We start from the raw sequence: 12528 nt of genomic DNA on the forward strand, positions 1-12528 counted from the left end.
CTAGGAAAAGATCATGTTAAATATTACCATATGGTCAACTATATATCATCTACTTAATCTCTAAATTATTTTTCCATCAGATTCTTGTACTTTTAACATAAGTAAAATTTATGCAGAGAACAAAGTGAGGTATTACCTCTATAAAGGTATCAGTAGCTTGGGAATTAGTCACTTCCGTGCAGGATGGAATCCTCTTCTAGGAGTGGTAGAAAGGGTGTCCAGGGTAACAAAAAATATGATGAAAATTATATGTGAATTTTGATTAGTCTGTAATGTGGGGTATAGAAGAAAAGATAAGCTTAGGGAATCAGATCTGAGTTCAGACTCCCTTCCTTGCCAGCTATGTAACCTTCAAGCAATTCAGTAAACTTCTGGGTTTCAGTTTCTTCATCAGCAAAGAGCTAACATCCTTCATCTGCAAAGAGCTAACATTTGCACTAATTACCTCATTAGATTATTGAAGATAACGTACAGTAAAACACGAGTGCTTGTAAATGGAAAAGCACACCAACAAATAGATTATTACCCCAATTACTAAAATGTGGACCTACTGAAAATTTTAAATAATTACCACTCAGTGGCACTACGCATGCTCACTAGAACAAACAACTCAGAGGGGAACCATGCAACGTTTCAGCTACCAATGGCAATGCTAAAAAAGTCACACAAACATGTAACACAAAGGAACGCTTTTAGAGAAAGCACTGAAAGACACACATTTGGTTGACTTAAGAACTTTAAAATGAGTTTGAATGATTTACAGCATATAAAGAGGTATTTAGTCTTTACGTGGAGAAAGCTGCTAGTCACCTGTAAGAAAAACAAGCATTACGGGCATTCCTAAGACAAATGGAATAAAATTCCATCACTTTTGGCTGTTGTGTAATCCAGTTTTCTCACAAATAACTATATTAATGTTTCCAATAATCAGACACACCCTAAAAGAGATAAAAGAGAATGTCTACCGGTAAGTCACATCCACTGGGAACCTGCATGAATGCAAGGCATACAACAAAGTTCTTCTAATTCCACTGGCACCTAAACATGTTAGATGCCCTTCATGCTCACTTCATATTCCATTAAGAATAATGGAAATACAGGGAATACTTTAAATATTTTACAAATCGTTATCATCTAGTTTTCTTATTGTTATAATACTCCACTCTGGTGGCCTTTTTTGTTTGATTGCAAAATTAAGCATAAGTAGCACATTAACCTTTCCCTTCAAATATGCCTTTGGATGTTAGTTCTTATACAAAAAAAAAAAAAAAAATTAAGTTAACCAAAAAACAAATGAAGACGCAAGGGAAGAGATGAGATATGATTACGTATAAAAATATGCTGTTTCAAATTCAGAATAATTTAATAACTCTTCGTTATTTCATATGTATCTGGAAATGGAACAGATACATGTCCTGATCCTGTCACAAGAGGTAGAATTCCAGCATTTGGTACAACATTCCAAGATAGGGTTAAAGTGACATTCCTGTTTCCCCTATAAAAAGATATAAAAACAGATGTCAGCAGAAACATTTGTGGTTCAATAAAAACATTTTAATTAAAGCACTGGAGTGTCAAACACTTTATTTATAATCAGCTAATCTAATTTAGAAACAAAAAGTTTTCTCACGTCTTTTAAAACCCAAAAATAATGCTGGAAAACACCAGCATTGTATCTGCAGGCATCCCATAAGGACATACCTAAGCTCACTCACAATTATTAGAGCTATCATCCAAAAGCTTAAATGAGTAAAACACAGAGAATATAAAAAGAGATTTGAGCTGGAAATCAGAAGACAATTATTTGAACCCTAATTCTATCATTATCTAGATAAACAAACCTGGACAAATCAAAACTTCTCATGGTTTGAAATTTTTCATCTGTAAAACCAGAGATTTGGTTAAAATAACTCTCCCCCAAAATCCTTCCCAATGTTTACTCACAGAGCAGAAGAGCTAAAAATGACCCAAAATATCAAGTACTCTAATTCCTTCATGTTATATAAAACGGAAACTGAGGTTCACAGAGGTTAAGAGAACTGAATCTAGAAACCTCAGTGTCAACTAGGTCAATGCACTATTTCCTCATGAAGGTTTCCCTGGCAAGTTGCTCTTCCGTCTCAAAGGGAGCCCTTAGGAATCACAGTCCTGCTTCCATCTGGGCAAGCCCAGGCTCCCTGTGTACTTAAGAGCGGAGGCTTTAAGAGTTTGGCTATTACATTTCACATAGTACAAGAACTTAGCACTTATCTTGGATCCCAGTTTGTATGGCAGTATTTCTACCCCATTTCCCAGTTCAGATCGCTATATATACACTTTGCTTCTCTCTCAACTTGCCTTTTTACCCTCTAATATTTTTCTTTAAAAATATTTTTTTCCTCTTCACATTTCATTAAATGTAAAAAATAAAGAATTGCTCACTTGAGACCATTTCCATCGTCAAAGAAAAAATATTTTGTTTTCATATCTTTCAACAGCAGCTTCGGATTATCACCTCTCAGAACAATCTTGTCCCAAAGGACAACTTGGTTCAGAGCCTACATAAAATAAAAATTAATCAGATTAACTAATCAGAAATAGCAACTTTGTCACTTCAAATTAGAAGTACTGGTAAGCAAATAGTTTAATTTATATCAATGAAGCCAACTTTGAAGGGACTGCTAAAATCTTCAAGCATACAAAACGTAACAAGTGGATAAATATAAGAAGGGGTCAAACTTTTCTTGGACAAAAGGCATTTCCCTAAAGGAAATCATTCATTTTGCTAGGGCAACTGTTTTATTCAGAGTTCTCAAAGCTTAATAGGAGGTTTTAGATCTATGCCCTCTCCAGAATGAGGTCCTTGGAGAAACAGAAGGGAGTAGAATCCCTGGAAAGGAAGCATTCTTTTAAATCACTTTTCCCTGTAAAGTTGAGACCCTCTAACTCAGTAAGGACCCTGTATGGAGCCAGGGACACAGTTCCAGCACACTGTTAACAAAGGTCACTGCTGCCAAATTATGTCACAATTTACGTATCACCAACGTTTTTAAATTACCAAGGAATCACTAAAGAAATGAAGCCTTTTAATATTTTTTTCTTTACATTAAAATATAACATAGGCACATCATTGTTTTATTATGGCAAAATTCTACAAGCCAGACAAAATTCTTTTAAGCCATTATTTTGACATATCATAATTCTATTTGGAAATTTTGGGACATGAAATGGAGACAAAACACATTTGTGATTACTAATAAATCCCAAGAACTGTGTTCTTATTAAGCTATCATCCATTAGATTGTGAAGTCAATTGCTCAGCATGTGGTGACTGCAGTGACTAAAAAGAAATATGGAAGTTATTTCTGAGTGTTCAAATCATCACCTTAAAGAATCTTTCTAACATTAAACAGAAACATAAGAGCAACACAGAATCAAAGATATGCCAAAGTGAAATGACTTTTTATGTATATTTATTCATTCACCAAAGCAATAAATAGACTGTCATTCCAAACCATATTAACTTACTAGTGATGCTGGGGTAAACCAGAATTATGACTATAATTTAGATATATGTCAACAAGATGACAAATATTTATTTGGATGATTTGTTGAGACTCGTAGAATAATGTATGTGTTTACAGTTGCTACACTTATCTTCAGAACAGCTTTTTCTGTTACTTTAATACTTGATTCTTGAGGCCAGGGAGCAAAACTTATTCAAACCAATATTACCAGGGCCTAACAAAGTATCTGGCATAAAAGACATGCTCAAAATAAAGGTACTATATAATGAACTGAAGTTCTAAAAATTCCAGTGAAATAAAGCCAATCAACAGATAAAGTTGATTAATCTGTCATCGCTTGAAAATAAATACTGTTCAAATAAAATACAGTTGATTAATCTCTAACTATAAATTACCTCCAGTGTATGCTGATAGCAAACATAAGGGTAACTCAGGTAAAACAACACAGAAGCACATTTTAACTCCAGTTTTCACCTTTGTATTTTAATTCACATCTCAGAATCATTCACTTTACACTTTTAGGACTTAAGGTTTCTGTTTCAGCAATAATCTAATATAAATATCTCAACTCTTACTCTATCTGCAACAAAAGCTCTAAATCAGACTGGACTAATAAATTTCTATCACAAACTAATGGTGTTTTAACATTTTAATCTAATATAAAACTTCTATTATAAAACTTCTGATAAACTCTAATTTATAATTAAAAAGGCTACTCAAATTGGTGAATCCCATACAACACCAAAACAAAGCAAAATATTTCTCAATAAGATATTAATTAATTTATATGGCTTAATAAGACTATCAAAACAGCTCATAACACATTAAAATATAAATATTTAGATGGATTTTAAAATGATCTCAGAGATGATTCAAAAATGAGTTACTTTAACAGCTTTTGATTATATATCTGAGTAACAAGAATTATAAGCACAGGTCACAAGTTTTGTTGATTCAAATGTCTTGCTGTCTATCTTTGTAATTACAGCTGCAGAGAGAGAATATTTTAGCTTAAAGCATACCAGTTGGGCAGCAATACTACCTCCCATCTCCTGGTACACTTGAAGTTCAGCAACATCCTTTCTGATTTTATCACTGGAAGTAGTCTCCAAAGGTTTTCAATAACAAATTATTTTGAATACAAACCTCAAAATATGTACCTTTATTCACAAATTATGTACATAATACACAATACTATTATCATTCGGTAATATAATCGATAGTGAACGTAAACGGGCATTTCAAGCAGTCTTCTTGACTAATGTCGAATTTTCTCAGCCAACTTATTAGACCTGTCTAGGTTCTCTGTTTTTTTAATTCTTTAATGTGGCTCAGCAGCTCAAAGGAGGACCAGACATATCAGCTCTGCCCCTTTCCTGTTGTTTACATGTACTTGGACCATTAGCATTATCTTCAATCTGTTTCTTTGCAGGAATCTCTTAAGAAGTCATTTTTCCACCTTGTGAGGATTAATTTATTAAAACTAGACAATATAACCCACTTAATTGGCATACACTGAAAAGCTTTGTAAAATGCTGAATGTGAATAAACAAATAAATGTGTGTGTGTAGTAGTAGTAGCAGCAGCAGCACGGCCAACCTTTTGTCCTACAGAATTCCTCTTCTTCCTCCAGAGTATCTGCATGTTTTAGAAGCACGTGACCATTGACTTACAGACTAAATATTCATGTCAGGCCATATAGCAAGTATTAGTAAAGTTAACTTCTTTCCCTTTTTATTTTAAATTGAGAAATATACAAATAGACTCGTGGTTTCCAGTATGGCACATAGGAGCTTGGAAGTTGCCACTCCATCCTAACATCAAGTAAAAAGTTGAACAAACTCAAAAAGTGCAACTCTTCTTGGATCCATAACAGAATAAATAGTAGCTCTTAATTGTTTTCCTTATACACTTATGGATTACCTTGCATGGGGTAATCCTGGAATACTCCTTGCGTGTTACCTCGAATATCCCATTCAAGAGACCACAATGTTACAGAAACAGAGGGAAAAAAAAAAAAAAGACAGACGCTAGGAAAGGAGATGTTTTCTTAGTAGAGTCACCACTCTATAGGCTTGTGATTTTTACTATTCAGGTCAGATATTTTGAATATATAAAGTTTATTTTTCCATAAAGAATGTTGTTTTACATATCTACTCAAATATTCCTATATATGTATATACTTACATTATTTTTTGTTGAATATTCTGCTGATAAATAAAGAAACAACTGCTTAACATTCCAATCAAATATATTCTCTAGATGTAAACAAATTAAGGAATATATAAATGACAAAGCAGTACACAACTTTAAAACAGATCTTAGTCATTCTTAATTATACACAGCAATACTAAAACAAAACAAAAAGGTGGCCCAGAAACATTTTGAGACACTAATTTAATAAAAACATGTTAAGATAAATTTATTTTTAAATCTAGCTCATTCCAAAGTCAAAAAACACCAGTCAGAATAGCAACATCCTCGCCTGATCATCTAAGTACTTGCAGCTGAGATACTTTAATAACAAAGAAATACAAAAATTTCGTTTTCTGTAACATCAACTCACTAAATCTACAAGACAGGATTTAAAATTTCAAGCACATGATTCCACTGGAGTTTTAAAATATAACCAATCATCACAATTTAATGTAATGATATGCAAACGTGAACTAGGCTCAAGTATCAAACCAAGTATAATAAATTGTACATGTTGCTTTTGACCACATGCCAGTAGATAAAAATATCTCAATCCATGACATACTTTGGTCGAATATGCAGCTGAACACCAATTTGATTTCATCAGTTTACCAGAGTGAAAAAAAAATCAGGATTGATTACAAGACTGGTGTCACTGAGAAATGAACTGAGTTAATATTTGGATTTTATTAAACATTATATGTAAATGGTTAAGTCATCTTATTGTATGTGTTTACATACCGATAGAAACACATTCAAGACATTCCGCTTTTAGACGTGTATCTACTAAGAATCACCACTTTAGAATTGCGAGTTCTAAGATAGCTCTTTGTAAGAACCGGTACAATTTCAAGTTTTAGCAGCAACATTAAGAAAACCTGACTAAACTACAAATGATGAGACTGATTATACATAAATACAGTAGTTAAGGTATCAGAAATTTTCACTGTTATTCTCCAGACAAAGTTATTACTTTCACACTAGATCCAAATTGCCTCTTACCGTATTAGAGTAGACTTTTTTAATGACATGAAAACTTAAATGCAGACACAAAATTTAGCATAGGACTTTTCTGATGGTGTACTCTGTTTCCTAAAAAGGTGCCTATAGATCTAATCTACTTCTAAACCCAGTAACTTATTTCTAAAAAATCAAGTTAGAAGTAATTCCATGGTAATAAAGAGACATTCAGGTAAATGCCCAAGGTATATGATTTTCTTCAAATGTTCTGCAAGTTGCTTTACACAAGTTCAGAAAGTTCAATCTTCATAACCAATTTTAATCCTGGGGTTTTAAAAAGACAGTGAGATGTGGCTAGAAATGGCAAGGAACAATGCTGCGAACATATTAATCTAAGACTCTAAAAGATTAAACTGGCCAAAATGATAAAGTTGTCAAAGTTGGAAATTCAAGATAGAGAAAATATTTAAATAATTCCCATTTTAAAGTAACTCTTAACTGTTACAATTTCTCTTATTAGAAAAGTACTTATAAAAAGAACTATAATGATAAAATGCTAATATGGCTTACCAATAATCATTTTGATAATGACCTTCCAAACCATAACAGATGCAAATTCACTTTTTTAACATATGTTTCTGTCTGCTATCATAAAACATGAACATATTCTTTGGGATTGTACATGAAATATTCTATCAAGGTAGGCTGAACACTGGTAATGTTCTTCCTTCTTTAATCCAAAAATTTTAATTCTTACTGAAACATAGATTCAAACTATCTTGAAGTTTTTGATCTATATAATGTTTCTGTGAAGAACTTTGGAGGGTTATTAATTTTACTGATGAAAACACAGGTCTAGAAATTTCCAAGGTTTGGTTGATAGTCATATTCATTATCCACCAAATCAATAATCAACATGTATATCATTATGAAACTATAGAAAAAGCAATAATATTTTCTTAAAGGATATCTGCAGTTATATCAAATGTAATGAATCCCAGATCACTTCTTTCTCTAGGTCCAGTGAAGTCTTCTACATTTTTTCTAGAAGTAAAATAAACGTTTTACCATCCTGCAAACACAACAGCATACAAAATTCACATAACTCCCTAGATGCAGTGAAAGACAGGATCTAGTTGTATGCACAGAGGAAACAGCAATGCCACAAACAAGTGAAAATCAGAGAAACCTGTGTGTAAATAGAATAAGCACTTTAATATAAAAATAGGTCTTCAGCTATCCTCATATACGTCAAAAGAATCGCTAACAAAACCTACCAGGAGATTAAAAACTGTAATAACTAAATATTTGATGTGAAGCAATTTGGTAGAATGGGTAGAAGCAAGTTACAGATGACTACAAAGTGGTGTGGGACACTAAGATAAAACAGTAACAACTGCCAGCTATTTATTGAGTGCTTACTGTGTGTCTCTGTCAGGTCCACTCCATTTATTTTTCACAATTTTCTCACACAATGCTCACAAGCAGCCCACGAGTTGGGTAGTACTTCCATTTTAAACAAAAGGAAATTAAGGCTCAGAATGGTAAGAAGCTTGCTCAAAACTAACAAAAGCTAACAGCTGGTTGGTGTTTACTCTGCGCCAACCCTGCTAAACCCCTCGACTTGATAGAGGCAGTGCTCCTTTCCGCTCCGGGTCTATTTTTTCCTTTTTTTTTAATCTGAAACACCCTAACCTAACGTCAACCTAGCCAAAAAAAAAGGGGGTGGGGGTAGGCATGAGCTATTATGACCGGCTTGTTGAGATTCTGACCAAGAATAAAACTAAGGTTGAAGAAAGAGAAATTTGTTGGAGGACAGAATAAAGATATGAGAACAAGCAAGAAAAATGCTATGTAGCAAAGAAAAAAGTGCCAGGGAATACAAATTATCAAGGGAAAAAACAGGCAACAGCGAATTGCCCATTTTCACTTCGGGAATGCTATTTTTGGCATTTTCGCAGCTTTATTCAAGCGGTTGGCTCTTAAAAAAATAAAACACGCCGAATCTCTGTGTGCATCCTAACCGCTCCGCCAACTTCAAAGCAGCTCCAAGTATTTTACTGCCTATCGAAGGAGGAAGGACAGAAAGGGAATGTCAAACAGGGCAAACTCTGGTTCTCAATGGCCCACCAGAGCGGCTGAGAAAACCGGCGGCACCTTAGCCAGGCAGACGGCGGCCCCGGGAACTCCGCGCGGCCGGGGGCTCGGACACGGGGGGCCCGGCCAGGCGCGGCGGCGGCGCGGGCGTGCTGTTGTGTTGCTCCCTCATTGGCCGGGCGTGGGCGGAGGGAAGTGAGGAACAGGAAGGAAGCAGAGGCACTGACCTGAGGAACACTCAAAATTAAAATTTAAGAGCAAGCCCGGGAATTTGCGGCGGAGGGGTGGCAGTTGGAGGGGAAGCCGGGAAAACCCACGAGGTTCACCCGGACGTCTGCCCGAGAGGACAGAAGCTGCCCAGGACCGAAGACCCGCGCGCGGCTGCCTGGAGTGGCGGCCCGCGCTCCGCCCCCACCCCGGCCCGGCCCGGTCCATGTGCCCTGCCCCACCGGCTCGGCCTGGGCCACACTCACAGCATGATCCGCGAGACGTGCAGCCGCACCGGGACGCTCCTGTCTTTGAAGGCAGTAGTGATGAAGCAGCCGAAGGTGAGCGCCGCCATCACGCTCAACGAGAAGGCGAACAGCGAGTTCGCCCGAGACAACACCGTGTTCATCGCGGCCGTGACCCTCGAGCCCTATTCCACACGCAAACCGAGAGCCCCTTTCCGGCCACGGACCCGCTCCTTGCGATCCGCGCCGCCTGCGCTGCGCGCGTTCCGGGGGGCGCGCGCCGCCGCGGCCCCGCCTCCTTTCCGGTCCTCCGACGCGGGCGAGCGCGCGCGCACCCGCCTCCCGGACACACCCACCAGGCGGCGGGAACGCGCCGAAAGGCGAAGCCTCAGTCGCTGGCGGGCCCGCCTCTCCTTCCACCACCAATCAGCGACGAGCAGAGGAGCAGCGGAGTTTCGCCACGGAAGACCGGTCTCTTCTGTCCTTGCTTCCCCTCCTTAGGCTGCTGGGCTCACTTACCCTCCTTTCTCGGTCTATGCGTTAGGTGGTCCTTCTTGGACTGCAGCTTCGTAATTGCTTGTTTCATTAATTTGAAGTCAACACCAGCAGCAAAGCAAGGTAGTTTGTTGTGTATTCTGACGTATCGCGTTGGAAGTAGCACTTTACAAAACGCCGGGTCTTCCCCTTTATCAGATTGGTCAAAGTTAGAACTTAAGCTTTTTGGCAGGATGTGGGGAGAGGGAAGAAGAGAGGCCTCCGGCGTCCCTAAAAAGCAGTCCGCTTTACTTTCCACGTCCAACCTGAGTCCACTCCCTATTAATGCTTTGCCTTCCCACAGCAAGGGAGGCAAACAGCTAAAGGCAAAAAGCTAAAACAGCGGCCTAAAGCTGTTTTAGACGATAAGGGTTGATGCTATCAGTTCTAATATTTTAACATGGTATTTCCTATCAGCAACTGGATGACCTTTTGGATTCTTAAGATCAAAGGCGACAAATGGCTATGGAATTGCTATACAACACAATGTATAAGAATTTAAAATTAACAAGCCTTCAATACGTAACGGCCCTGAGGGGCTTTGGAGTTCAGATTGTGCCAGTCCCTGACTTTAAATATACCGTCTGCCAACACTTTTGTTCCTTTCACAGCTAGACATTTCGTAATTATAAAAATGGAATTCAAAGGGTGCATAACCTGCTCAAATTATTTATTTTTACATTTTGCATACATAAACCAAAAGAGGTTTACACCTGCCCTAGAATATGATAGGTGCAAACCAGAAAATGATGGTCTGACTCTGATGCTGGCTTTTATTGTCCATTGTTGAGGTCTTTCTGCTTTGCTTTATTCATTAACATTCAATTAATTTCGTACAGTCACACAGTAGGATTATTACTGAGTGCCTACTGTGTGCCAGTTTCAGCTTTGAGAGTACAGCACTAATAAGGAAACATCCCTGCTAAATCAGAATAGAGCCAATTAATGAAAATGGAGAGATCCTCAGTTGAGTTTAAAACCTAAACTTTTATCTTCCAGCCATCCACAATTTATTCAATAAAGCATTTATTGAATGCCTACTGTGTTGCAAATGATACAGAGATGTATACTAATCACTTTATAACCTCATGAATCTTATAATCTAGTAGAGTCAATAAAATAAAAACAAATCTGAAGCATAAAACATAAATACCAAGGAAGTTAGAGAGGGTTGTGGGCTTAAAAGGAGCAAGAATTCACATCTGTGGTGATGTGGGGCAAAGCAGTGTCTGTAAAATAGTATTTAACACAATGCCTAAACAATGTGTGTTAGGTATTCTTATTATAGGATGACTTAGAGAAGGGACGATTATTGTCACAGAAATAACAATACTCCAGGAAGAGTATTCCAAAAGATATAGTATGGATTCCCAGTAGTCTCGTTGAGCTAAACAATGTATGTATAAAAATCAGGCAGAAATAAGTTTGAAAAGGTAAATTAAGGGCCTACTGTAGAAAACCACGCCAAGGAGTTGGGACTTTATATCACAAGAAATTACATAATAAAAAAGCATCGATAAACTGGCAGCCTTTTATAAATTATATGTAGAGAGTAAGCCACAGAATGAGAAGAGTGGGACAGAAAAATGGAAGACTGATAGTAACATTTCGGGATACAAAATGTATGTGATTTAGCAACTGCCTAGATACGGCTGGGATCCGCAAAATATGGAGGAAAGTAAATTGTGAAAGCACAAATGAAGTTAATATGACACAATGGTTTTGAACTAGAGTGACTGGGAGTGCCAAAAACACATATAAGGCCATAAAAGGAGCAGGGTAGGGAATTTTCTTATTCTGTTGTATTTCTCCAATTGTTGATTTGGATTTTCTAGATATGTAATCATATAATGTACATTGCAGAACATTTTGCCATTTTCTTTCTAGTTCTCACATTTCTAATTATTTTCTTTTGTCCATTGCTGTGGTCAACATTTTTAACATAATGCTCAATAATGGAGATAACGGGCATCCTTTACTTGTTCCTGAATTTAACAGGAAATTTCCTTTCATTTCTCCACCATATATCATGCTGGCTTTGAGACGTACGTGTGTGTGTGTGTGTTTACATGTATCTATATCTCTGTATTTCATATTGATATCAAGGAAGTATCCATTAATTCCTATTTTATTGAGAGTATTTTTTAACATGAATGTCAAATTATTTTGAAGTGCATGTTCTGTATCTTTGTAGGTGATTATATGACTTTTCTCCATAGCTTTAATGCTGTAGACTGAATTAATGTGTTAAAATCCTAACTCCCAATATGGTGGTATTAAGAGATGGAGCCTTTGGGAGGTGATCAGGTCATGGAGGGGAAGCCCTCATGAATGGGATGAGTGCCCTTATTAAAAACCTGGGAGAACTCCCTTACTTCATGTGAGGACATAGTGAGAAACAGCCTGTCTACGAAACAGGAAGCCAGCTCACGCCAGACACTGAATCTATGAGATCGGACAATTAAGTTCGCGAACTTGTTGCAATGATGTTGCTAACGTTTTCTGATATCAGAGGGATTATTCATTATGAATTTGTACCAACTGGACAAACAGTTAACCAAGTTTACTATTTGGAAATGCTGAAAAGGCTGCGTGAAAAACTTAGACGACCTGAACTTTTTGCCAACAACTCATGGCTCTTGCATCATGACAACACACCAGCTTACATGGCACTGTCTGTGAGGGAGTCTTTAGCCAGGAACCAAATAACTATTGGAACACCCTCCCTACTCACCTGATCTGGCCCCCAATGACTTCTTTCTTTATCCGAAGATAAAGGAAAC

General features: G+C 37.2%; 1 protein-coding gene across 1 annotated transcript; it reads right to left on the bottom strand.

The window, feature by feature from the left end:
* Positions 1-518: 518 nt before the first annotated feature.
* Positions 519-9525, bottom strand: SPCS3 (signal peptidase complex subunit 3). The gene is made up of 5 exons (XM_033104443.1): positions 9233-9525; positions 7633-7706; positions 5694-5770; positions 2422-2537; positions 519-1495 (listed from the first exon to the last, which is right to left on the bottom strand). The coding sequence occupies exons 1-5, from the start codon at positions 9373-9375 to the stop codon at positions 1363-1365; spliced, it is 543 nt and encodes a 180-aa protein (XP_032960334.1). The 5' UTR covers positions 9376-9525; the 3' UTR covers positions 519-1362.
* Between the last annotated feature and the right edge of the window lie 3003 nt (positions 9526-12528).

This window comes from Rhinolophus ferrumequinum, chromosome 4 (genome assembly GCF_004115265.2).
Source record: "Rhinolophus ferrumequinum isolate MPI-CBG mRhiFer1 chromosome 4, mRhiFer1_v1.p, whole genome shotgun sequence".
Taxonomy (NCBI): domain Eukaryota; kingdom Metazoa; phylum Chordata; class Mammalia; order Chiroptera; family Rhinolophidae; genus Rhinolophus; species Rhinolophus ferrumequinum.

Coding starts and splice junctions, on each gene's coding strand:
- SPCS3 (XM_033104443.1), bottom strand. CDS start 9,375: ATGAACACGGTGTTGTCTCGGGCGAACTCGCTGTTCGCCTTCTCGTTG. Junction 5,771..7,632: donor TACATTTGATATAACTGCAG/ATATCCTTTAAG, acceptor TAATTTGTTTAC/ATCTAGAGAATATATTTGAT. Junction 1,496..2,421: donor GACGATGGAAATGGTCTCAA/GTGAGCAATTCT, acceptor ATCTTTTTATAG/GGGAAACAGGAATGTCACTT.